Source organism: Meleagris gallopavo, chromosome 1 (assembly GCF_000146605.3).
Source record: "Meleagris gallopavo isolate NT-WF06-2002-E0010 breed Aviagen turkey brand Nicholas breeding stock chromosome 1, Turkey_5.1, whole genome shotgun sequence".
In the NCBI taxonomy this organism is placed as follows: Eukaryota; Metazoa; Chordata; class Aves; order Galliformes; family Phasianidae; genus Meleagris; species Meleagris gallopavo.
This window is the reverse complement of record NC_015011.2, coordinates 68,186,579-68,212,020: the sequence shown is the minus strand read 5'-3', so window position 1 is coordinate 68,212,020 and position 25,442 is coordinate 68,186,579. Positions and strand designations below refer to the sequence as shown.

General features: G+C 39.6%; 1 protein-coding gene across 2 annotated transcripts; it reads left to right on the top strand.

Moving 5' to 3' along the window:
• The first annotated feature begins 507 nt into the window (after nt 1-507).
• Nucleotides 508-25,442, top strand: LOC100543750 (zinc finger CCCH-type antiviral protein 1-like). Of its 2 annotated transcripts, XM_010716069.3 has the most exons (14): nt 508-878; nt 3,399-3,531; nt 7,805-8,048; nt 8,131-8,262; nt 8,614-8,682; nt 9,263-9,364; nt 11,813-11,936; nt 13,092-13,257; nt 15,201-15,321; nt 15,862-15,958; nt 16,340-16,421; nt 20,597-20,727; nt 22,748-22,899; nt 23,531-25,442. In XM_010716069.3, the coding sequence occupies exons 1-14, from the start codon at nt 589-591 to the stop codon at nt 23,812-23,814; spliced, it is 2,127 nt and encodes a 708-aa protein (XP_010714371.1). In that variant the 5' UTR covers nt 508-588; the 3' UTR covers nt 23,815-25,442. The 2 variants fall into 2 exon arrangements, with proteins under 2 accessions (XP_010714371.1, XP_019472605.1); XM_019617060.2 differs by lacking the exon at nt 20,597-20,727 and having other exon boundaries at nt 509-878; nt 23,531-23,584.

Genomic DNA, 25,442 nt, shown 5'->3' with positions numbered 1-25,442 from the left:
ACAGAACGGCTTGGGTTGGAAGGGACCTCAAAGATCATCCAGTTCTATCCCCCTGCCACAGGCAGAGCTTCCAAACACTAGCTCAAACACTAAGTCAGGCTGCCCAGGGCCCCACTTTGCCTGCCCTTGCACGCTTCCAGGGATGGGGCATCCCACAACCTCTCTGGCAGCCCATGCTAGCGCCTCACTACCTTCCCTGTGAAAACTCCTCCCTGACTTTTAATCTAAATCTCCCCTCCTTTAGTTTAAAACCTTTTCTCCTTCCCCAGCCCCATGTCAGCATTAGCAAGAATTGTTTCTCAACTTCACACTCTCTGCAGGGACACAACCATGGCCGCTGGTATTAACGAGCAAGTAGCTAACTGCCAGCCTGGGGGAAGGGAAGTAGCCGCACTGCTACGTGAACGCTGAAATTATGTGAGCACGCGAACATTTTTTTTGCCCTTAACAAACAGAAACACGAAAGCGCTCAGGAGGCGGATCCGTGCCCCTCGACCGCTCCGCCCCGCGCCTTCAGTTTCGATTCCTGCTGCGTCCGGTCCTGTTCCGTCCTGCCACGCCGAGGCAGGCTGAGGCGGAGGAGCGGCTATGTGCGACCCGGTGGTGTGCAGCTACCTCACCGAGACCCTATGCGCCAAGGGCGGGCGGCTGGGGCTCGCGGAACTCCAGCAGTACGTCGGCCTCTCGGCGCAGCAGCTACAGGAGACGCTGCAAGCGGCGGGTCCCGAGCGTTTCCTGCTGCTGACGGGCTCCGGGGAAGCGCCGGAGGTGCTGGCCCTGACGGCCGTGCGGGTCTGTCCGCGCAAGCAGTGCGAGGGCTGCGACCGCTTGCATCTCTGCAAGCTGCACCTCATGGGCAGGTGCGGCCGGCGCGAAAGGTGAGGCGGCAGGACGGCGGCAAGGGTGGCAGGGGCGGCGGCGATTCCTCCCGCGGGCGTCTCCCCTCTATCGCTGAAATAACTCAGAAATGTTTCTTTCCGAAGGAAAAAGCCAAGTGTTTGCGTGCCATCTGTTGGTTAGGAGCCATCGATAGTTAGGAGCGCTTGATGTTGACGGAAAGTCACTGCTTCGCTCACAGCCGTATCCGTAGCAGCCAGTACCTACTTCCCGTTAGCATCGCTCTCCGTGTTGTGCCTCGCTGAAGGAAGGATGGGCTGCACGGCCTTTCTGGGAACAGTCTCCTTATTTTCCAGGCTAACTGAAGGCTCCTATTGCAAAAAGAAATTAAAGTAAGGGAAAACAAACAAACAAACAAACAAAAAAACAAATGCAGAAATGAAAATCAGATGCATTTGACAAGAATCTACAGCAATAGCAATCTCCTACAGACTTTTCTGCCACACCCCTGTGACCTGCATCTCACTCTGCTGCCTGGTGCTGCGCCTCTTCCTATTCTGTCCCACCAAATAGTTCCTCACACACTCAGATCTGAAGAAGCTGGGGAGGAAAAGATCTTTTGTGTCTGCAAATGGCACAAGCAAAATAACAGATTCCAGACTGGATGTGGCTCTGGGCAGCCTGGTCTAATGGTTGCTGACCCTGCCGATGGCAGGGAGGCTGAAATTAGATAATCATTGTGATCTTTTTCAACTCAGGCTGTTCTATGATTCTATGATAAAATTCTGTTTTTAAATTCTTAAATTTAAAATTTAAAATTCTTTAATTTAAAATTCTGTCTGCTTTGCTGACTCAATAAGATACGGTTATGTAGGATATGTTTGAATATATGTTGGCTTACCACTGGGTGACTAGAACGTGCAACAGTTTCCTTTGTAATGCTGGAAAAATGAGCTGTTCTGCCCTCTCAGTAGTGCTGTGCATGTAACATTGCTTTTGTGTATTAATAACAGATAAACAGAAGAAAATGTCTTTCAGGGTGTATTTACGGAAACAAGGGAGATCGGTTAAAATGTGGGGACAGAAAGAGTGGACCACATGGATTGAAACAGGATAGTTTTTAATTGATAGGAAAGAGTCAAGGCTTGCTTCTAGATCGTGCATCCTCTTTTTGGAGAGAAATTTGTCTATACTGGAGTCTTCCTGTTCAGAGATATCAGGAGTTTTATTCAAATTAACCTATTTTTAACTTGCATCTGTTCTACAGTAGCTTTCTACTCTTTTTTTTTTTTTTTAAATGTATTACTTAACACAGTTGATTATTCATCACTGTATTCGTAGACTATTTCAACCTTTGACTTAGAAATATGTATTCAGGTGACATAGATCACCATGTGACTATTGGTGGAATCTGATGCTAACTGTGAGGGAAAACTGGGTGTCTCTCACCCTGGGGTAATCTGCAGTTCCACTACCTTCATAGCCATTAATCAAGTGGCTATCCAGTATCCTTAGAAAACCACTTCTCCAGACCAAAAATAGTATATTTCTGCCCCTCAAATCTTGTATTTTTATTTATTTTCTTACAAAGAAATGCATGACACATGGGAGTGATAGTGAAATGTCTGCATAAAAGTCTGTTGCAGATGGATGGCATCAAACACAGCATGAAGTAAAATGCTATCAGAAGTTTCAGTAGTTAACTAGGGGCTAACAGGATAAACAAAGCAGAAATGCAAGTCTGATAGAGTAGCAGGTACTTTTATTGAGTATACCTAGTGGTAATGCTATATCGAATCATGCTTTTCAAGAGCGAGAAGTCAGGAAACTATTTTACCACATTTTTGTAAGTATAGACCGTGTTTCTTCTCCTATCAGTGACATTGAAATATAATTGCAAAGAGATGCAAAGAAATTATAATCTCCCTCTCTTTGTAATTCATACTCAACAGGTTTGTTATAGGTTAGTGAGTGACGCCAACATTTTTACTAGTGTTATTTAATTGTCTTTGTCCAAAACTTGGAGTTCATTAACTTCTTTGGATCCTTCTTAAAATTTTTTTTAACTTTCCAGTCAGCAAAGATATCATTGTGTTGTGTTCAGCTTCATTATCTCTTTATTTGGGGCTCTCAAACTGTTATAACATTCTTTACATACTACCCCTAGGACAACAATCTTTTGTATGCGTAAAATCAAGGCCACTGCTACTTCAACCATTGCTGATGCATATCCTCTAAAATCAGCATTCTCTCCAGCTATTCAGATTGTGTGACTTGGTCTGCTACATACAGAAGTGGTTTTCAGTCTGTGCTGTCTGTTAAATGGTCTAGCTACATTTATGTTTAAAATTAGTGTAATAACACAACTGTATTTCACAGTGCTTATACTGCTTGTTTCATAATCTAGTTTATTATGAAGTGAGAGAGACTATCTACTTGTTCACAGAGACTTTTGCCAAAGTGCCTTTCTCTCCATGTTTTTTCTGAGGTAGCCCATTACCTAAGGCTCTTTAAATCAACTTGACTTAAAACAGCTGTTGTTTCTATCCATTTTCTTGCAGAGATTGCAAGTACTCTCATGACATCACCAGTGCTGAGAACAAAAAAGTTCTGAAGACTCATGAGTTATCTGGCCTAAGAGAGAGTGAGCTGCGAATCCTGCTTCTCCAAAATGACCCTTTCCTCCTTCCTGATGTGAGTTGTACTGATTTCTTAAGCTTTTTTTGGAATGGGAAAGGGCAAGAAAGAAGACAGAGAACTGATATTAATTTCAAGCTCTTAAGTTAATCAGAAATATTAAGATTGGCTTGAATTAACTATGAATGGGAATGGCTGTGATGGCTGTGTGTGAAACCATCAGAAGAAATAATATAGTGTAAGACTTGTAAAAGTGCCATATACTGATAACTATAAATATTAAAAAAAAACCAACAACAAAAACACACAAAAAAACCACAACCTAAAAAAACATGATAGAAATAATAATATTAAATATCAAGGAGCATGTTGTCTGCTTAAATACCGGAAGGCCTACACTTAGGTGACGACATGTCATGTGTTACTTGTCAGCAGAAAAGAGCAGGAAGTTGACGACAAAGTTCCAGCCTGTTCTGTATGTTATTCTTATTCCTGTTAGTGCAGCAGCACAGCCAGAGAGTTGCTCAAAGTAAGCAAACAAAAAATGTAAGCAACTTCACCAGAGATTTACAGATGGTCACGTAAAGAAGATGGAGATCAAAGTTGACAATCATCATACGTGCTTAGAAGGTATAAAAGGCCTTACAAAAAATAGCTAACAAAACAAATTTTTGGCTCTTAGCCAAGAGATAGTAGAGTCTGGGAAGTGAGTGCCCCTTCTTGTGTCCAACCTACGTATTTTGATGCTCACAGGCATGAGAAAAAAATCATGAGAAAATGACCAACCGACAGTAGTCAGTTCTGTGTAAAATCCGCCCCTTCCAAAGTGCACTGAGGCTTTTGTACATAAATTTCCTACAGAGCTTTATTTGTTTTTTATGCAATTAATTGATTTTGTTAAGTTTGGCTGAACAATCCAGTCTCCTTGTTGGCAGTGCCATCAAGGTACTATTTCAAAGCCAAGTGTATCTTATTCTGCCTACAGCTGTTCCTGGTTAACAAATGAGCAGAGCACTGCCTGTTGCTCTAGTCTTTTGGAAGTTATGGTCTCCACAGATCTGTTAGCCTAACAGTTCTATTATTTTCTTTCTTTCTGCTTTGACAGTGATGGACTTCAAGTAAATAGAGCATTTTTTGTAGTGTTTTAAACTATGTTTTGCTGGCACATTTTAGGAGTGGTGACGAGCAAGGAGGCAGAATAATCTTTATCTCAGCTGCTTCTAAAACTTATGTGTCTCTTGTTTAGTTACTCCCAGGTAGTAATAAATTAGCAAATAGTCAATGATAGCTATTATTACTCAAAAACTGTCTGTTGTTCTCACTGCTTGTGAACATCATTAATTGGCCCCTCCAACAGAGCACTGTAACTTCTGTTATGGATTGAAACAGTGCAGACTGTTGCAGGCCATTGCAGGCCATTTATAAACCCAAGAGTTGGGGTGAGGGTATAAAAGCCTGCTTTGCTGTTCTTGTTTAGAAATGCTAACTGGGACTGTGCATGCTGATAAAAATCCTCAAGTAAAAGGAGTATTTTTTTTTCTTCTGTGGTCTGAACTAGAATGTAATCCAGAATCAGGATTTTCTTGTATTTTCCATCACCTTCTCTCAGCCTCTTCTTTTTCTGGCAAATGCAGGGGGTAGTTTGCTTTCCCGCTGAAGCTAAATAATGCATTCCCAATGTAGTTAGGGCAATACTTTTTTCTGTTTTTTTTGGAGTTTGTTGTGATGGTTATAAGAAAAACAAATCTTATGTCTCCCTTCTGGTGCTGTGGGAACCCACTAAAGTATAGCATGAGACAAACCTCTTTAGAGGTGCTGTGGTATGCTGTGCAGAATCCCCATACACGGTGAGGGTCAACACTTGCTGTTCTTTACATCTTCATAGTATTTTTCCAAAATACTAGGCCACTATGCTGGTCAGGCAGGACTTTCTCTTGGTGAAATCATTCTGCTTGTCTTGTGTCACCTCCCTGTCTTCCATGTGCCTTAGCACAGCTTTAAGGAGGATCTGTGGAGGGGAAGATCACAGAACAGAGGTGAGGCTGACAGGTCAGTAATTCCCTGGGTTGCCCATTCTACCCTTCTTAAAATGTTTGTGACACTGCCTTTTTTTCCAGCCATGATTGCCATGATACACCAAGGTTCACTGAACAAGCATTATGCTGTTTTCTGTCACCATGGAGTATGCTCTTAGAAACTGTATATACAAGTTGTATTGTTAAAGGCAGTCCACTGTCATGGCTTGTACTCCTGCTGAATTGCTGTTGCTTAACAATGTCAGATGAGCCTCTACAGCCAATCCCCGCAGGTAAATGTTGCATAGGTTTGTGCAAAGTCACTGTCTCCTCTTTACAGTGTCTTCCACTGTGGTCCACTGCAGTGATGGATACATAAGCTAAAAACAGGTTCAGAATTTGTTTTGCCCATATAAGACAGAGATGGAGGTACTGGAAGAAGTTCAGCAAAGAATCATGAAACTGGTGAAGGGACTTGAGCATCTCTCCTGTGAGCAGAGGCTGAGAGAGCTGGACCTGGTAGCCTGGAGGAGACCCGGGGAGGTCTCATTGCTTACAAATACCTGAAAGGAAGGTGCACGTAGAATGGAAACGAGCTCTTTTCAGGGGTGTCCTTTGCCAGGACCAGAGGCAGTGGACACAAACTGGAGCACAAGAGGCTTTCTCTGAACACTGGAAAGCATTTCTGTGCTGTGGAGTCTCCTCCTTGGGGATCTTCAAAAGTTGTCTTCACATGAGTGTGAGGGCCCTCCTCTGGGTAGCTCTGCTTGAGTAGAGATTGGGTCAGGTTGACCCAGAGGTCCTTTCAACCTCAGCCATGCTGTGATTCTGTAAACATCCTATGCAATTTTATCTTTATTAGACTTTACAACAATTAAATGAAACTTTAAAACATTTAACGGGTATACATCAGTATAGGATTTCATTACCAGAATGAAACAATATGGGAATTGAAGAGTCTCTTTCCCCACTTTTGTGTCATTTCTGCACTGCTAGTTGTGTGCTTTTACTGCGGAAGACAGCTGCAGCCAGGGCAGAGGCCTTTTGCACTTGTAAATTAAATATGTTAAGCAAGATCAATTAGTATTTGTCTGTCGCAAACCTGGACATAAGAACAGCATAGCCAGCAACAGCATACAAACCTTTTTAGTATTGTGTAGTGTATTGGCCTTGGCCAGGTGCCCTGCCAGCCACTCTCTTGTTCCGCTCAAGAAGATGAGAAAAATAACGTGAAGAAGCTTAAAAGCTCATAGATGAAGATAAATACGGAGAGATCTCTTACCAGTTACTGTCATGGGCATGTCAAACTTACCACAGGGAGTATTAATCTAATGTGTTGCTACTTGATGCTGATGAAGACAAAGCTAAAACAACAACGTGCTCCCTACCCTTTTGCCCAGACCCAACTCCTTCATTTCCCGTCTCCCTATCTCTTTGAACCTCTGTCCCAAGCAGCGCATGGGGATGAGAGCTGTGGGATCAGACCTTAACATTCCTTCTCTGCCATTCCTACCTCTTCACGCTTTCCCCTGATCCAGGGTGATCTCTTCAAAATACAGGGGAATCTCTGCTCTGGCCTGCTGTGGCTCCTCCTTCTCTTGACACAAGTGTCTCAGGGATTGTTTCCCACAGTGTTGCAGTGTTGCATTCTGCCACTTGTTAACTACATTTTCCCAGCATTGTCAGTAGCTTGGCTTCAGCTGTGTCCTATGGTGGGTCCATTGAAGCCATCTGTATCTGGCAGTGAGCAGTGCCTGGCTTCTTCCCAGAGAGGTCTCTCTTGTGGCCCCCCTTGTTGCCAGCACCTCCACACCTACACCCAATATGCACGGTAGCACCCCAGTGATGTTTTGTGACACAGCTAAGCTTAAATATATAAATCTCCAATCTCAGAATATACTTCATATCCTTTTTTAGAAGTGCAATCTTTTCAAAAAGACAGTTTTAGCTCAGTGAAATACCACCACATTTGACCCTGTATACATGTTTGTATGGCAAAGCTTGTTCTTTGTTCTTTATTTATTTGTTTTTAAATGGAGTAACTAAACTGGGAAGCTATTATGTAACTGTCTTGCTCAGGAGTACCAAAAATTAGTGCTTGCTGGATTGGCTCTTCTCTTTTTTTCTTGGGTGAAACTGCATGAGTTCACTCTCATGCCTGTTCTTCTCTGCAAGAAATGTGGTCAGATTACAGTAGTCACAGAGAATGCATATGTTTTCGTCACAGTTTTTCTGCTGTGGAGGCAGAAAATTTAAAAAATGGATTCTAATACATTTTTCTGTTTTATATTGTTTATTGTTTATATTGCTTCTAGGTCTGCCAACTTTACAACAACAAGGCTAGTAGATGCAGCCAGCCATACAACTGCAGCAAGCTTCATATTTGTCGACACTTTCTCCATGGTGGATGTAAATTTTTTCCGTGCAAGAGGTCCCATAACTTTTTGGATTCCTGTGCACTGAGATTGTTGAAAAATGGAGGCATTGATGAGAAGATGGCTTCAAACATCCAGAGTATATGTGATCATAAACATGTGGAGCTCCACAAAAAGGAAAAACGTAAGTTGTAAGAAAAAGTAGGTTTAAGTTGAATTTTGAGTTTGACAGAAGTAGAAGCCTTTTTTTTTTCCTTAACTCACAGCTTATCACCATCATCCTGTCTACAAACCAAGGAAAACTTCAGAGGAAAAGCTAACAAATAAAAGTAGAGAAGAACAGAAGCCATCTTTTGAAACAGCTGAGGTCTCCACAATGCATGTGCCAACTTCAGAAGGTGACTAAACAAGTACCAACTTCTTCCACATGGAATCAGCTTTCCTATTTTTACCTCTTGCAACAGATGCATATTTTTTTTCCTTTTGCTGTTGATCTGCCTTCAGGAATGGGGTCTTGGCTAAGTCATGTGGGAGGGAGAGCTGCATTCCTATTGCATGCAACATTGCTACTGGTGGCTGTTTATAATTATGTCTAGCTGGGATTTGTAACTGTTACTGCTGATCTGCCAGCAGTGGAATGCCCTGTAAAATGATGTGTGATGGACATAATTGTCAATGCACAAATTGAGTGTTGCAGGCTAGTTGATGTTCTGGTCCAACAGTGCTATTCATTCAGCCTTCTCATGCAGATCCCAGCAGCAACAAAACTCATCAGAGCGAACTTCACTTGCTAACGGGCACCAGAAGTAAAGTCGAAGGTATGGTTTCTGACCCTCCATCTTTAAATCAGTGGTTCTAATTGGGATTTGATTTCATCTACAGTCCTACTGTTCCTCTGATGATGGGAAAGGAGCTTATGTCTTTACCCTACCATATGTTGAAAATCAGAGTATCAGCCTTCAAGGGAATACTGATATTTCTGCCCAAGCACTCAGCAGCATAGTATGTGTGTGTTCAGTCTGGGGAGCAGTCTGAGACTGATCTCTGATACTGTTCTGGACTCATTGCTTCCTTCCTAGAAACAACATATTATTGTAGGTGTGTGAAAACTTTTCCTTACCTTCTGTTCCCAGAGAATCGATACAACTTTGTCAGTTGTGTTGATATACATTCTACCATGTGAATAGGAACGCTTAAATCTCCTGTCCTTCTGGACAGAAGAGTGTTGGCTTCAAAGTCTTAACTCTTAATACTGAGATAGCCAAGTTAAACACTTTCAGGATATGACTACTATAGTGAACTTCTTGTTAATCATGGGATGAAATGGTAAATGCAATACCTTTCTTTTGGAGTTGTAGTTTCAGAAGGGTGAAAGGACTGATGTGTTTCTTGTTGTAGGTAAAAAAGATGATTGCTTTGTGAACTCTTTGAAGGACAATAAAGAAGATAAGTGTGACGAGATATGCTTGTTCTATGTCTGGAAGTATTGCAAACATAATGGTAAGCCTTATATGAAATATCTTTGGAGTGCATTATTTGCAGAGATGCTGCCCACTCGATGGCTCAGAGTAGTGGTGGCATGTGGAGTGTCAGCATCTCAGGATTGGCAGTGGTGATTGTGTCTTCTCATTTGTTTCCTTTGTAAGTCACTAACAAATCCTGTGAAAACTGCAAACATTATCAGAGTGAAGTCAGGTGGATACATGTAAACCCTCTCTCCTCTCCTTTGTTCCTGTTGTATTCTGTGTACATCTGATAATGGGCACATTTCTTCTCCATTAAGAACTTTAAAAAGTGATGTTACAGAGTGTTAAGAAAACACATTAGTTATATCAGCTAAGCTAAAAATGGTTTTCATCCATCCTCTGTCTGTGGCCACTAAAAAGGGTCTATGGAAAATATAAGCATTTGTACTCAGAGACTGTCCCAGAACAGTTTCTTAACCCTCAAGTGACTTAAGTTTCCTTGGTTTTGAAGAGGTATCATTAGATTTTTCTTGTGGTCAACTTGTCCAGTCAATTTCTGAAATTCTACTCCCTTTCTGACCACCTGGTCACTTTGTCAAATATTTCCACTTTTCACTTAGGAAGTAGATAGTAGTAGATAGTAGATAGTAGTAGATAGTAGATAGTAAGTTGCTTGTTTGGTCTCAGATATTTGCATGTGTATTTGCATTTCTGTAGTGCATTTGATATAAATATGCAGTTCTCCCTTCAGAAGATCCTTTTCTGAATCAAGTGAGTAAAATACTCTTTCCCACTCTAGGGCTTTTATAATACCTTTTTTTCACTATTGCTTGGAAGAGAGGCAGTACTTTAAAAATAAATGGTATATTTTATGAGTATTTTATGAACCATAAAAATGAAATCTGGCCAAGAGAGACCAAGCATAGTTTTGTCTACAAGTTTTTAAGTTAATTTAAGCATAATGCTCTCAAGAAAGGATATGTTCCATCCCTATCCGAAAAACCGAAAAAAGGAAGAAAGGAATGAATTACAATGTCTTCTTCATAACTGTGATTAGTTGTCGTATGTTCTGTGATCAGAAACATTAAGGGAAAAGAATGATGAAATTTTTTGGTTCTGTGCAGCAGCTACCCTAGTCTTGTATCACATATCTCAGGCTCTCTCTGCTTATTTAGGATGAAACTTGGCTTTCAAGGTTATGAACTTTTGGACTTGCATGCTATGAATTGTGCACCCAGGCTCAAAGCAACCCTACTGTGACCACCGAATAGCTAAACTCAAATAGCTTGGAGTGTTAATGTGTTTGGCCATACCATGTTTGGCTCAAAAGTTATGAAAAAGAGGCTTGATCCATCCTCAGATGTGAAGTATACAGGGGCTGCCTTGACAGGGAAGCCTGGAGGGATGGGAGGCATGTGCTCATGCAGGGATGTTAAGCACTAAAATGTGCAAACCTAAATGCATTGAAAGCATAGATGACTTAAGGAAAAATAGAAGTCTTCCTTGTTCTGTGTAAAGGTATGTGTAACACTGCTGCAGATCTTGCATGCAAGGCAACTGAAGTTGTTGCATTCCCATTTTCTGAGGAGCAGAGCAGCAATTTACCTGGGTTGATAGTGATAGGACAAGGGGGAATTGTGTTAAACTAAGATGGGAGACTTAGTTTAGATATTAGGAGGAAGTTTTTCACTCAGAGGGTGCTGACACACTGGAACAGGTTGCCCAAGGAGGCTGTGGGTGCCCCATCCCTGGAGGCATTCAAGGCCAGGCTGGATGTGGCTCTGGGCAGCCTGGTCTGGTGGTTGGCATCCCTGCACATAGCAGGGGGGTTGAAATTACGTGATCATTACAGTCTTTTTCAACCCAGGCCGTTCTATGATTCTATGATTTCATGAATTTCAACAGTGCCTAGCAGTCTGGTAGGTAGGGCAGAGTGCTGCCTGTAAAGGGATGAACGTAGAGTCTCTTTTGCAGGATGTTCTTTAGAGTATTGCAGTCCTTTATGCTGCCTTATTAATTGAGGTGGACCTGAAGAAAAGGCTCAGGCCTTCAACAATCCATTTTGTTAACTAATCCATCATCTCTAAGGAGCTAGTGGAATGAGAAACAACTGTGTTGGATTGCTAATGTTTATGTGACCTGTAGACTTATTTTTTTACAGCTGAGAAATATGATAATATGACGCACAAACACAAACTTGCTGTCTGTGGCACTGCTTTCCCAGCTGCCAAGGCAGTGTCTTAGCAAAGAGAAGGTTGTGAACTGTTTTTTTAAAATATGCTTGACAGTATGAGTGTTTACTTTACTTTCCAGATAAGACCAGAGAAACACACAAAACCTCTATTGTTCCAATACGTTTCTAGTTACAGTGATCTGTCTTTATTGTTCATACCAAAGAGTGTAAAAAAACATTCCTTTTTTCTCGTCTTGTCTTGCTCTTCTGTGATTGCAGAGCTCTTAACTATGTCTGATCTTGTTACAGAGCAATGCAAATCAGTTCATTACCATTTGCCATACAGATGGCAAGTATATAATGGGATCACCTGGAATGACCTTTCCATGATGGAGGAAATTGAAAAGGCCTATTGTGACCCAAAAAACAGCAGGTATACTGGTGGCAGATTGCTTCCTTAAAATGCTGTGTTTGAGCCTCTGATAGAAAATTCTTGATTTCTTCTTAGAGATCTCTGAATTCTGTAATTTCTTATTTGTGAGCTTCTCATAATGTGTGAGGATGTACAAAATGAGTTGCTTTTTCTTTCTAAAACGTAAAGGTAGCTGCATGGAAATATCACCCCAGTTTTATCTTCTAAAGAATAACGTGCCATATCTTGCACGTTCCACGGAGGGTGGAATTCATGGCTTAGACTATTTTAACTTATTTTAAATAATGGTTAGGTCTCTTAACAGCAGTTTGGAGCTAATCTTTCTGTATGACTTTTCCTTTCATATGACAGCTAGTATCTAGAATGTGCCTAGAAAACATTTATGAAAGGCCCCTCGAACAAGCAGCCTTTTTTTCTTTCTTTTTTTTTTTTTTAAAGGGAATGTATGCTAGAGTCATTCATTTTCCTATTAACTCCTTTCTGAAAGCCACGTTGTAAGTCCACTGGATTGGTAGGGGACCGCAAGCTTGACCTTGACATTGTTATTTTGGTACTTGCCTCTTAAGGCAGCAGATATTTTGATTTGCTGCTGTACAGTGCAAATCACAAGTAACATTTCCCAGATGAGGTTGCTATCAAAGCCTTCCTGCCTGAGGAGGAAGAGTTAATTTTTCAGGCCTGTGAGAACTAAAAATCCATGTAGCTCCAGGAATGAAGATGATATCCAGAGCTCACAGCTGTGATTGTGTCCTCTGTTACCACAGACAAAAGAACAGAGCGATAAGCTGCAGATGTTTTTGTCAAACTGCCAAGTACTTACAATTTTTATTTTTCTACTGAGATACATTGCTGTGTGTATTTATTTACTGTACAAATATCTTTTGCTGTGTTATGCCTGTAGCATGCCTGTAAAGTCAGTCATCTGGCTTGTGCTAGAGAAGATAGTCAGTCCCTCATGGGCCATAGTTTGCTTCTGAACATTGGAAACAATTTTCCAAGCTGTCACGTGACAGCTTGGAAAATATTCCTATTTCAGGCCTCATTAAGTTTATACAGTCAGATTATACTAAAGAAAATTGCACCTATTTAAACTGAGGATTAGAGGATAGAATCTATGCTGGTAACAATAATAAACTCCTGAATTTGTTCTTACAGTATAGCAGATAAGAGTATTAATTTCCAGACGATGACCTGCTCCTCATCTTTGCTTCGGCGCCTCTCTACACCATCATCTGTTGTAAACCCCACATTTGTACTGACTACAAAGTGGATTTGGTATTGGAAGAATGACCAAGGCCAGTGGACTGAATATGGAACACAGGTGAGTCCACATCCTGTACATGTGTTCTTCATCATGTGTTTTGAATCACTCCTGAAGAAATGTGTGGAGCCTCTTCTCTTCCCTTGATTCAAACTAGGTTGATTAAGTAAATACTTGTGCTTTAATTATAGTGTCAAATAAGGCATTGAAGCTAGAGCTATTCATAACAGATGTGATAAAATTAAGTCTGGGGCACAGGGGAAGGAACATGCTGTTTGTCATTGCAGTGAGGTTCAATGCAAGAAATTCTATCTCCTTGTACCTGGATGTTAGAACTGCTTTCCTGAGAAAGACCTTGGTGAATGCAAGAAAACGAAATTTCTTCATTTCAGCTTGTGTCGATTAGGTTGCTTTTGATGATGCATGCTGGCTGATGTCATCAGATAGATTCACTTTTGGAGTTGTCCATGGCTTCTAGACATTATGCTTGAGACACATTGCTTTTTAAATTATTCAGGATGTAACCTTGCCTATCTTTTCAGCATTGCCCTGATTCCTTGGAAAGGCAAGGATTGCTGTCTCAGATCAAATATCACCTTTTTCCTTGGGTAGACAAATCTTCTTTATGGGAGAGCGTTCTATGTGAAAAATAGCCACCCAATGCTATGGGGACAGACAGGTTCTTTGGGGGTCCTGGGCAGAGTGAGGGTGCTAAGTTGTAGTTATAATTAAAGCTTTATCATTTCACATAATTTTGTAATTAATGTATTACCAGATCTTCTGATCAGTATACTACAGTATTTTAGAATCAGCATATCTGATAATTATTTACTGTTTATTCTAATCACCTTGACCTTCTGCAGATCAAGTCAAATCTTAACATTTGGGATGCAGTGAACTTGGATTACATGTAAAGGAATAGAAGTTGTTCCCTGAGTCCTTGGAGGAAGCATACGGTGGCAGAGGTGTCCCAGGCCACTGAAGAATCATGGGTTTTGCTGTCCAGCAGCAGCTCAAGAGCTGTAGCTGCTTGGTTTTATAAACAGAGTGCTGTTGTGCTTCCCTGTGCTGTTGTTTGAGACAGTGCATCCTGTTTGGCAGGGTGCCTGGAACATTCAAGGCTGGTAGGGAGGGAAATGTTTATCTGGTGCCCAGAACCTTCAAGTCCAGAATGGAGAAAAGAACTAAGCCTGGCACCCAAAACCTTCAAGGCCAGTGAGTAGGGGGAAGACAGCTGATATGTGAGGAGCTCTCTTATAGATAACGGCTGCTTACTTTACAAAAATGATCTTGATTATACTAACCATATTAACAGAGTAAGGAGGAGGGGGTACAAGTCATAGAAATGCAGGAAAATAAATAAGGCATTTCTTCTTCTTCCTTAGCAGCTGCACAGATGGTTTTCTTGGTAGAACATAAAAGTGATCCAGGGAATGAGAAAGTGGAAATGGCAGAGGAATCATAGAGCAGCCTGGGTTGAAAAGGACCTCAGAGATCATCTAGTTTCAACCCCCCTGCTATGTGCAGGGTCACCAACCACCAGACCAGGCTGCCCAGAGACACATCCAGCCTGGCCTTGAATGCCTCCAGGGATGGGGCACCCACAGCCTCCTTGGGCAACCTGTTCCAGTGTGTCAGCACCCTCTGAGTGAAAAACTTCCTCCTAATATCTAACCTAAAGATATGAAGATTATGTTTATAGTGGTTCTGGTGACGTTTATTTCAATGGCAGCTTAAATGGAACATTTTACATTGGCTTGTACATCAAGTACTATACTTATTATGGAAATTTAAATGGGACACATGCATGTCTAGTATTACGTATATTCATGTCTGGTAATGTGTTTTTGGTATTCACACTAGACCATAGTATTGACTGGACCCCTCTTCATCCTTCACTTTTCTTTCTCTTTCCCTTTACCCAAACTAGTTATCTAGGGTCTAGTTTTGTCTCTGTTTACTAATTACTCTTCTTTCTCTCTCTTTTTTTTTTTCCCCTGAAGGGAGAACAGGATATTGTGAATTCGCCATCTTCTGACATACTTGAGAATTTGTATCTGGCAGATCCAGATACCACTATACAATTCCAAGTTGGCTTGTATTATTACCAACTCAATTTTAAAGGTACACACATTAAAGGTTCTTATTTACAGATTAACTGCTTTACAAAGATTAACTTGCAAGCTATCCCAGATTTTCAAATCTATGACTTGCTTTACTAGTGTTACCAGATTTACTTAGTGGAAGTTAGATAATGATGGAAGTGAAGACATTCCTTGCAAAAGTACTCTTCCTGCTTACTCGTTGATGCTGTCCAGACTCACATACAAGCAGAAATTAAATGATGAAAGTCTTCAAAGAATTCATGGTAAATCTATAGTAAAGTAAGGTAATTCCCTTAAAAATAAGGTGTCTTTCTGTGCTGCTGGAGCAACTTTTGAAGAGCATGAATTACACAAGGGAGCAGCAAGCAAGGTAGGCACAGAGTAAATAACAGAGTTTCAGGGAAGAATAAGAAGCTTACAAAGGTTTTGTACAACTGTTCTTCAGGAGATATAATTGACAATAAATATGCCATTTTTGTTAATAATTGTCGTTAATTAATGACCCCATCTGTAGGACTTACTACATTTTTTTCCTTTCCCTTTCTCTTTTCCTGTCTAGAAATGACCCAGATAAACACTTCTTCCAAAACAAAAAGACAGGTCTGCAGGCGACCAAAGTTTGTGTCTTATGAAGAAGTGCAGAAGATAAAGGAAAGGTAAATTAAGCTCTTCAGTTTCATTTGTGTTTTAGAAGTAATTATAAGGCAAAATAGCAGTAAGTGTTATTAACAAATTTGCAAAAAATTCACCTTTACTAGGAGAAAACATGTCCACTTGGTTATATTATGAACAGTCTTCTTTGCGTATCACCTAATTTCTGTGATACGTCCATATCTTGAAAATGAAAGAGGACTGTGACAATTGAATGTCAGCATACATAGCCCAGCATATAGAATGAAGCAGTTTCCCAATGACTTGATGGTTTATTTTGTTTATTTTAAAATGTATTAGTAGGCTAAAGGGGATACTGACAATTTGAATATTCATAGCAGGACTAGAATAGTAACACCTACATTTTTTTTTTTTCTATTTGCAAGAGGTCAGAGGGATGATTCTATTCCAAATCAAGCCTGTCCACCTCACTGGGATCAATCTGCACTGCCTGACTTCGGATACAAGGTATCTTCCTTTTTTTTTCCCTTTTTTTTTAATTCTGATTGAAATCATAATTAAAAGGAGGAACAGAAGAGACTAAAATTGTAACTGGGTAAATTCTAAAAAAAGAATAATAATGGTATCTTGGGTGATTGTGCTAAGGATCTAACTGCTCTCCTAAGAGATCCAGAAGAAGGTGACAAATTCTCATGAAGTTCATCTGTTTTGTTTTATTGGGTTTGGTTGTTTTGTTTTGTTTTTTGTTTTTTGTTTTTTGTTGTTTTTTTTTTTTTCCAAAAACAAAACTCACCAAATTCAAGACAAAAGTGTACTAATAACTTTCCTTGGTAACTTGATGGACCAGTTAAGCAAGGGGCTTCTATGAAGTGTGTAGAACTTCTTCACCAGAAGCTGGGCTGGGATCAAACTCCTTCTGTGTATGCAGAAAAAAATCCAATATTAATACTGTCGTGATTGTTGCTGGGTAAAGTTTTGACTGGGAACTTAAGGAAATCTCTATATGCTGTTTCAAGTCACTCAGTATTATCACAGACAAGAAATTTGAGAAAAGAGTACAGTCTCAAGGAAAAACAAGAAGAAAAAATGGCCACCAGTGACATCTAGAAACATACACAGTGATCTCATTTAAAGAAAAAGAAAAGAACAAAAACAAAACAACAACAACAAATCTGCCAGCCCAAAGTCTATGTACCTATTTGGTGCAGCAAGACCAAAAATGTTTAGTTTTTCTGTATTACTCATTGTAATGATATTAAGAAGTTGTCCTTTAGGAAGAACAACGCAGAAAATCCTACAGTTAGAAAAATGCTTTTCACTGTTACATTTGTTCTTTTATATAGTGGTTTCGACCGTGATTAAGGAACAGTGCATGAGGTTTAGCATGAGGGCTTTTGCTTGTTGACTCTTTAAAAAAAAAAATCCTATGTGATGCTGATCAAGCTGCATTGGCACAGGCATACTGATGCCTAAAGGCAGGACAAAAGTAATATGTTTCCAGACTGGGGATTCTTTCCAGCTACTTTCAATTGACAGAGAGATTCATTATTATTCTTTTTTCTTGCACTTGATTTTCCTAATGTTGTTGCATTGCAGTGGCATGAGAACCAAAAATACAGTGTTTCTTTGCTTCGTTGGGCTGCTTTATGTTACCAAGTTTTGTTCTGGATGTTTCATTTTATGCTGACTACCTTCTTCTGTTGGATTATGCCTTACTCAATGTAATACTATTTTCTAGCAATGTAGATATAGCAAATTAGTGAAAATTTCGGGAGTCTAGCACCTGCTGATTTCAGTAGTAAGAGTTTGAGTGGGAACCAGGCAGACAGACCTTTTGAAGATTTGGATCTTGATACCTTGAGCTCTGTCACAATTAATGAAGGAGACAGCTAACTGCTTATTAGTAGCTTAACTGAGTAATGTAAACTTGAATGTTTCAAAAGAATGATCAGAAGATATGTAGCTCAGTTCCTTATATGTCTATGAGTTGTGTGTACTTACTGCTTCCTTTGTTTACTCTGAAATGTTTGGGGTGAATGTGAGAGGCTTTGGAAAGTGATGTGCATGCGGATCCATGGTACCTCTGGTGGTACTGGTGGGGATGTGTGGGGGAAAAAAAGCCATCTTGCTTTCTAGAGCTCATTTTACTTGCTGAGTTGGAACCTAAGAAAACTGTCTCTTACCTTGTAAACTGAGTGCCTTTCATATGAAAAGAAAAGTTAACTCTATCTAAAAAAAGCCCTCAGTACCCTTTGGTACTAAAAATAAAAACCTGATTAAGTTATTTCTCTGGGAACCTAAGCATGTTTTTTTGCAGTAGGTAATATTGGGACTGGCTGGGATTCTGCATGCATGTGGTGACCATCGTAACATCTGACAATTACGACTTGATGAATTCCCTTCTCTTCAGACAGTGACATTTAACCCCAGCTAACTTCCCTGCACTGAAAGTGATCAATTATAAAAAGGAAGACCTATGAGATAGGGAGGAACTCTTCCTTCTTTTAAAAAGAGCTGCTCTGTTTTGGTAACATTGCTTATTTTTTGAGTGTTGAAGTGTCTAAATCTGTAAATCATGTGGAATCATAGTTCTATGGAAAGTAGTGTAAAGGAAAAGCTTATTAGACATTAGTAACAAACACCAGTTGGAAAATTGGCACGAGTCTCCTGTCTTTGTTTTGCAGATAGAGTGGAGTTAGCTGTTGGCAAAAAAAAAAAACAAAACAAAACAAAAAAAAAAATTGGTATTATCTTGGAACTTCGTAGCTTAAATTGTGTCTTTAATGTAGAACTGAGAAATATGTGTGATGAAGGCAATATGCTTTTGTGTCAAGAGGATTAGTATTCATATAGCTGCTGAATCCTGACAAGACTGAAGATTGCTGTGCTGTAACAAGATTGGGAGATGATGTGTCATATAAAGTCTGTCCATATACTTTTTAAACATTAGTTCTACTTGGGTCAGTATAACTATTAGAAACTGTTTTGCTTCCAAAGCCTAAGTTAATGAGATATCAAAGTTTGATGTCCTTTTGTACTGAAGTTTTGCAGTCACATGCTAATAATAAATTACTGTCAGTGTCTTAAGCAGTGATTCTTTCTCTGCTTAAGAAATTCCACTCCATTGACTGTGGATTAGCAAATGCTTATCCTCTCTAAGTTTTCCTCCTTAAGTCTAGAGATGAAAGGAGCTTAAGAAGTTCTGCTATTGTGAAGCATTAACTTCCAGTAGCAAGGTGGTGTTACTCTTCATCAGCATCTTTGAGGAAATAAAAACAATCTCCGTGGAGATTCTGTGCAAAATAGAAATGGCTTTGTTGCTTATAGGCTGTGCTATCGTAAAATAATTGAAGTACCTGTCTTACAGCCGTAGGCCTTGTGTCATGTTGCTGACAATTTTACCCAGGACGTTTACAGTTTTTCAGCAAAAGATGTTATGTAGCAAAAGCACATTTCATGATCTACATAGACAATTCTTATGTATTCATAGCAGATGCAGTACTAAAATATATTGACGTTATTTTCATCTTGCAGGTGGTGGTGAACTGTTCTGTTAAAAAGCAGGCAGATAAGAAATTCTATCTTGTCCAAGTTATTTTGTGTTGCATTGTAAACAGGCTTTGCAAAATATTCTTGTGTGGACAGATATACAACATGTCACTCAACCTTGTAAAAACTTTTTAATAAATTCAGAAAAGTAATTCTTCCTTGTGCGGCTGACTTTATTCTTACTCCTTGCAGTCCTTTTCTGTGATAAGCCTCTTCTTCAGTAAGTACTTAATGCTCAAACTGGACACAATGTCTAGGAAAACATTCCTTTATATATATATGCAGCTGTGAAATTTAAGTCCTATTTTATCTTCTCCCAAACTCAGCCTTCTAAAATGCGCATCTTTTGACTGAAAGATAATCTTGATCTCATGATACCTCCTAGGATGACCTCAGCTTTCCATCTTAAAATACGTCGTCTCGTAGGTGACTTTCAGTTGGCTTAAGCAGCAATAAAAAGGAGTGTTACCACATGACATTAGTCTGCCAGCATTAGGCATTTTCAGTCTACACTATAGAAGTACCAATTCTAGAAGATGAAGGACAAAATTGGAAAATTAATTAAGATGAATTTAAGTGTGTTTTTACTGCAACATTCTTATTAGAATCTTAATTGCTCTCTTATGCTTAGAAATGTAGCTCTTTTTAAAATTATTTTTAAGCCTATATTTAAATGTTTTCAACTTTTATCTTTGAAAAGTTAAGGAGTTATGATGTTCAGAAATTATATGTGTGTAACAAGTAATAATGTTATCAAATATCTTTGTTCTTAATCAATTTTATTATCAGTCTAAGTTTTCTTTCTGAAATTACTCTTTTGTTGGGATTTATTGTTACAAGTGTCAACTCCTACTTGGAGGTGATAAATATTTAACTGACCTCCTCACTTTCAGTGTCTTTTCTGAAGAAAGGTGAGGGGTTCTAGCAGAGCATGAGTGACATACTGATTTGCACATTAGTTGTTTGTCCTCACCATTTGCAACAATTTAAAGCATTAAATCAGCCTCCAAAAGTATAGTTTGAAGGCCTATTTGGAGGGCCATTTTGAATGTATATCTGCTGCAGACAGGCTTCTGTGTGGAATATGAGCTAACTGAAGCCTCATGTCTTCTGCTTTGGTTTATATTTTATAGGAAGTGGAGATCAGTAATATATCCTCTGAATACCAAGAAATAAAGAAGCAGTTTGAGCAGACTATGAAAAACTACATCATCATTAAAGTACTCAGGATTCAGAATCCATCTCTCTGGAAAGTGTTTCAGTGGTTAGTATTTGTTTTGTCATCCTTAAAGGCAAGGAGTTTCCAAGAACCAATGTTCTAAATCTACGTCCTAGGAAGGGAAATTTTTAACTAGTATTTCCTTCTTAGAGACAGTTTCAAGAGTGAAATGAAATGTCTAAGTCCTATCAGTTTAAGATTATCCATGCTCCAGGGGGAGCTGTCTTCTGCATGACTCCTTAGAATGTGAAGGAGACAGAAAGATGTGAAGTGACACAGCAGGATGAGGATATCCAAAGTGGAGTCAAATAGTGTATTGTCAGAATAGTAATTGCCTGTTGTAGGTGCATTCTGTTGTAACTGTTTATCCATTACAGTATACAAAGTACTTGTTAAAAAAACCTGTTGGTCCCAGGAAGCAATGGGCACCAACTGGAACATGGGAGGTTCCCTCTGAACATCAGGAAGCACTTCTGTGCTGTGACAGAGCACTGGTTGCCCAGAGGTTGTGAAGTCTCCTCCTTGGGGATCTTCAGAAGCTGCGTGGATATGGGTCTGGGAACCTGCTCTGGGTGGCTTTGCTTGGGTAGGGGTGGGACCAGATGGCCTACACAGGGCCCTACCAACCCCAGTGATGCTGTATGATTCAGTGTGAGGAAAAAAAGTGGGCAAAGGTAAGGATGTGCTTGAGCCCCTTTGTTCCAGTCAGATTTTTTAAGGCTTATTCAAGAGCTTGGGTACATCTGCTCGAGCATTCACTGAGAATGAATCCTTATGCTTTCAGTTAATGATCTCTGTCTTGCGGAACTCCTTTATGTTTTTCAACATGTGCATCAGTGATATCAAATTCTTAGTACTTATGCCAAGATACATACCAGTAGATTAGAGCTGGCAGCAGGGACAATGACCATGTTCAAGTGAATGTTCAAGCAGATTGAGCTGTTGTGTAGAACAGTGGTCTAGTTTAAAACAGAAGCACAGATACTTAGTATTTAAGAATTTCATATTTAGACCTGTAAAGTGGCTCAATTCAGGAAGTTGTCAGTTCCTAATTCGATAAAACTTTTCATCTAGCAGAACTTAGGCACTTCACTGTGTACTTTTTGCCCTTCTCCAATGAGATGTTTCTGCTAACCGGACAGAGTTTAACATAGCTGCAAAGTTATCAGTAAACAAATTTCAGTCAGTTGCTCTATTTCCCCTCTACCTGGCTGTAAACCTTTTAGCTGATAACTTCCTGAAGAATATTACTATGTTATCTACTTCAGGAGGTTCTGAAAAGCTGTGGAGAGTCATGATGCTGTGCAACAGTGATGGGAGATAATAGTTAAGTCTCCCACTGTGATTTCTCTTTTGGTACTGATCATAGCTCACTCTCTGGTGCTGGCTCTAAATTACTAAGTTCTTCAGTGGTGAGAGAAAGGCCAGTTTATCTCTTTCTGTCTCCTCAGCTGAACTAATTTCTCTGAGGAGCTCAGGTAGGAGTTCCAGGTGGCAGAGAGTTACACCAGAAGAGATGATAACAGGGAATGTTAGGTGTGTGCAGAATGCCCATTTCAGCACAGCCCTGCCCTCTTGTAGAATGTCTGGCCTCACATATGGCAGTTTCTGTTTACCAGGGGAACACAGAACAAGCTACATCTAGGTTTACTGGAGCACGGAGTCTTAGGGGTTAGTATGACCTCCACTCTGTGCAGAATCTGGGGATGTGTGGGAACAGACAGGAGACACTGGAGCATAACCAGTGGGAGTCTTCAGAGGAGCAAAAGCTTTGAGGTGTGTAGTAGTGTCAGTGCTTACTTAATTCTTCTTTAGGCTTTCATCTATTTTTATCTAAATTTTATGGGCAGTGGTATCAGTAGATTGTTTGTCCTGTAATTTTTTATCATACTGGTAGTCTGTCTCCCATGCTGAGAGAGGAGAAAGTAGACTGAATATCTCATCCAGCTGGTATTTACATGTACATCCTGCACATTTATTTATTTATTTATTTATTTATTTATGTATTTGCACCTTTCTCCCTTTTCTTCTGTGATTCATTCTGCTACTGCCTTTTTTCTGTTAGGCAAAAGGAGCAGCTGAAGAGACAAAGTGGAGGGAAGGAAGTAAAGGAAAGCCTTCTGTTCCATGGAACCATGGGATGCCTCCTGGAAGACATCTGCCGTCACAACTTTGACTGGAGAACTTGTGGGAGCAATGGAACGCTCTATGGGAAGGGTATGTAGGAGATATGACTCTAAGTATCAAACCTTAGACTCCCCTGACACTAGGGCAATTAAAGTTTCAAAATTTAAAAAAAGAAAAAAGAAAAAAAGAATTGGCATTAGAATCTTTCTTCCCTCTGAAGAGGACAAGAATTTGCTTTGTTCAGGAGTATGCCTTTTCCAGGGTGCTGAGGGAATTAATTTAGGGATTTGAAAAAGTCCTTGTTGCCACAGGAGAGATATTCTAAAGGCTCACGGTCATGATTTGAACTTGACAGAGAAAGGGCACTTAGTCATGGCAGGGAACTAGAAGTTGTGCATTCCCTCAGTATGGTTGTGGGAAGTCTTCACGTTTTCTTGTCTCTCCCTCTCATAATAGCACACAAATACTTATATTGTTTTTATATTGTGTGGTTTGTTTTTTTTATAACCATTATTCCTACAATAACAAATTCCTAATAGAAATTCTATGGTGTAGCTGTTTCATTTTATGATATAATTCATATTATATGATGTTATGTAGGCTGAGTAAGAGGAGATCTGAAAGTCGGGTTAAATTCCTCCTGAAAAATGAGGAGATGCTCAGTTTTCACTGTCATTTTCTAGACATCCCTTTTAACCATGCTTTCTTTGTCATTTTCTAGGAAGTTACTTTGCTAGAGATGCTTCCTATTCTCATGGATACTGTCAGTCTGCAGGAAAATCAACCGTCATGTTCATGGCTCGTGTTTTGGTTGGAGATTATGCTCAAGGGAAGGCAGACTATGTTCGCCCCCCAGCAAAGTTGGGTGATAGGTTTCGGTTTTATGATAGTTGTGTGGACAACGTGGCAAGTCCTTCAATTTTTGTTGTCTTTGAAAAAAATCAAATTTACCCAGAGTATCTAATAGAGTATAAGAAAGCGCAACAAAAATGCATTATATCTTAGAGTGATCAAAGTTGTTTGTATCCCTCATGTTATTTTCTGCATTGCAGATGTCTCCATACTTCTTTTTAATACGATACTTTGACATGTTAATCCAGAGAATTTCTGTATTGAAGAGTGTTGGCAAAACAAATGCTGTATTTGTTGAAACTAACTGACTGACTTTTTCCTTTTTCTCTTCCAAATGAAGCTTAGATTTTTGGATAGCTATAGGAGAAAAATCAGAACCGTAGGACAGGAAATTGAATATTAGAACTTCTGCAGGTAAATAAGTGTAAACACATTTTCTTGGAAATAAGATTTCTCTTTACAAACAGATTTGGTTAATTAACAGTACGGTAGTTTTTAAGCAAACTTATATTATTAATGGTTCTCAAGTTTCTTATGGTGTCCTGCAATGCTGAAGGCTTTGTGGAGAACTGAAGATCCTTTTTAGCACAGAGTACAACTGTACTTGATCCTCTTGTCTATTGCAAATCTAACTGTGTCAGTGTACGTAAGAATGACTTGGCTTACTTTTCAATGTGCTGTTTGTTAATGTCAGTACTAGTTTCAAGACTGAAATGATCGGTTGAATTTCATGTCGTAAGTTCTCATGTGAAGAAGTTTCATCTGTACAATGGCAGCTGCAGTTTGGATCCAGAAGCTGTTGTATCAAATTATTTTTGCAGATTTGTGGTCACTTGCTCAGTGACCTGTTCAGAAATACAGATGAAGTGAAACTGAAAGTCACAGGTTATTAAGCTAAACTACAATTTGGTGGCTTGGCTGCAGCTAACAGCTGTACACATAAAGGCTATGTCACAATGAGATAGGCTTTTAATTGAACGTGGCCGTTAATTTTTCTTAATGTGAACACTTGCTTAGCAAATGCCATAGTATAAGAGAAACAGCTTAAGAAACATTGGTATTTTCTGTCCTACTTGTGTACGTTAATTTTCATTTTTCACAAAATAAGAAAGACCAACGGTAGAACTGCTGTCTTGAGGTATTTCATGTGTGTTTTGTTGCCCACAGTGTGTTTGCATGAGAACTTGTTGACAAGTGTAGTTCCTCTTAGTACACTGAGGTAGAGATCAGGGTAATCCTGGATACTGCTGCTTTTCCAGGTCTGTTTTTAGATAAACTTGTGTTGTCTTGGTCAGCAAAAAACAACCCTACAAATGATGGTTAAGCCCTATTTTATAAGTTACATGTTTTCTTGTTCCAGAAGAAAAATGTCAAATAGAGTCTCTGTTGAATTTTACTGATGAGTTTGTAAGTAAATCTGTAGAAAGATGTCTTATGCAGCCAATCCAGCTGTTGAGAGGGAAATTTGCTGAGGCCAAAGAAATTATCACTTTCTGATAAGCTTTACAATAACATGAATAGCCTCCCAGTTATTTGCATATTGAACAGGAGCCTGCCAACCACATGTAGTACTCAAATTTTTAAAGTTACCGAGATGATGGGGAAATAATTGAAACTAGGCTATCTTACTATGTAGAAAAGACTGTTTTACAACTAAATTGAAAACAAGTCAGTAACATACTAAAAGGGAAAGTATGATGTTTTCTCAAGATCTCTCACTTTCATTTTGACTGAACCACATTTTGCCATGTTTGCAAATAAAATGTTTTCGGTCACTTTTC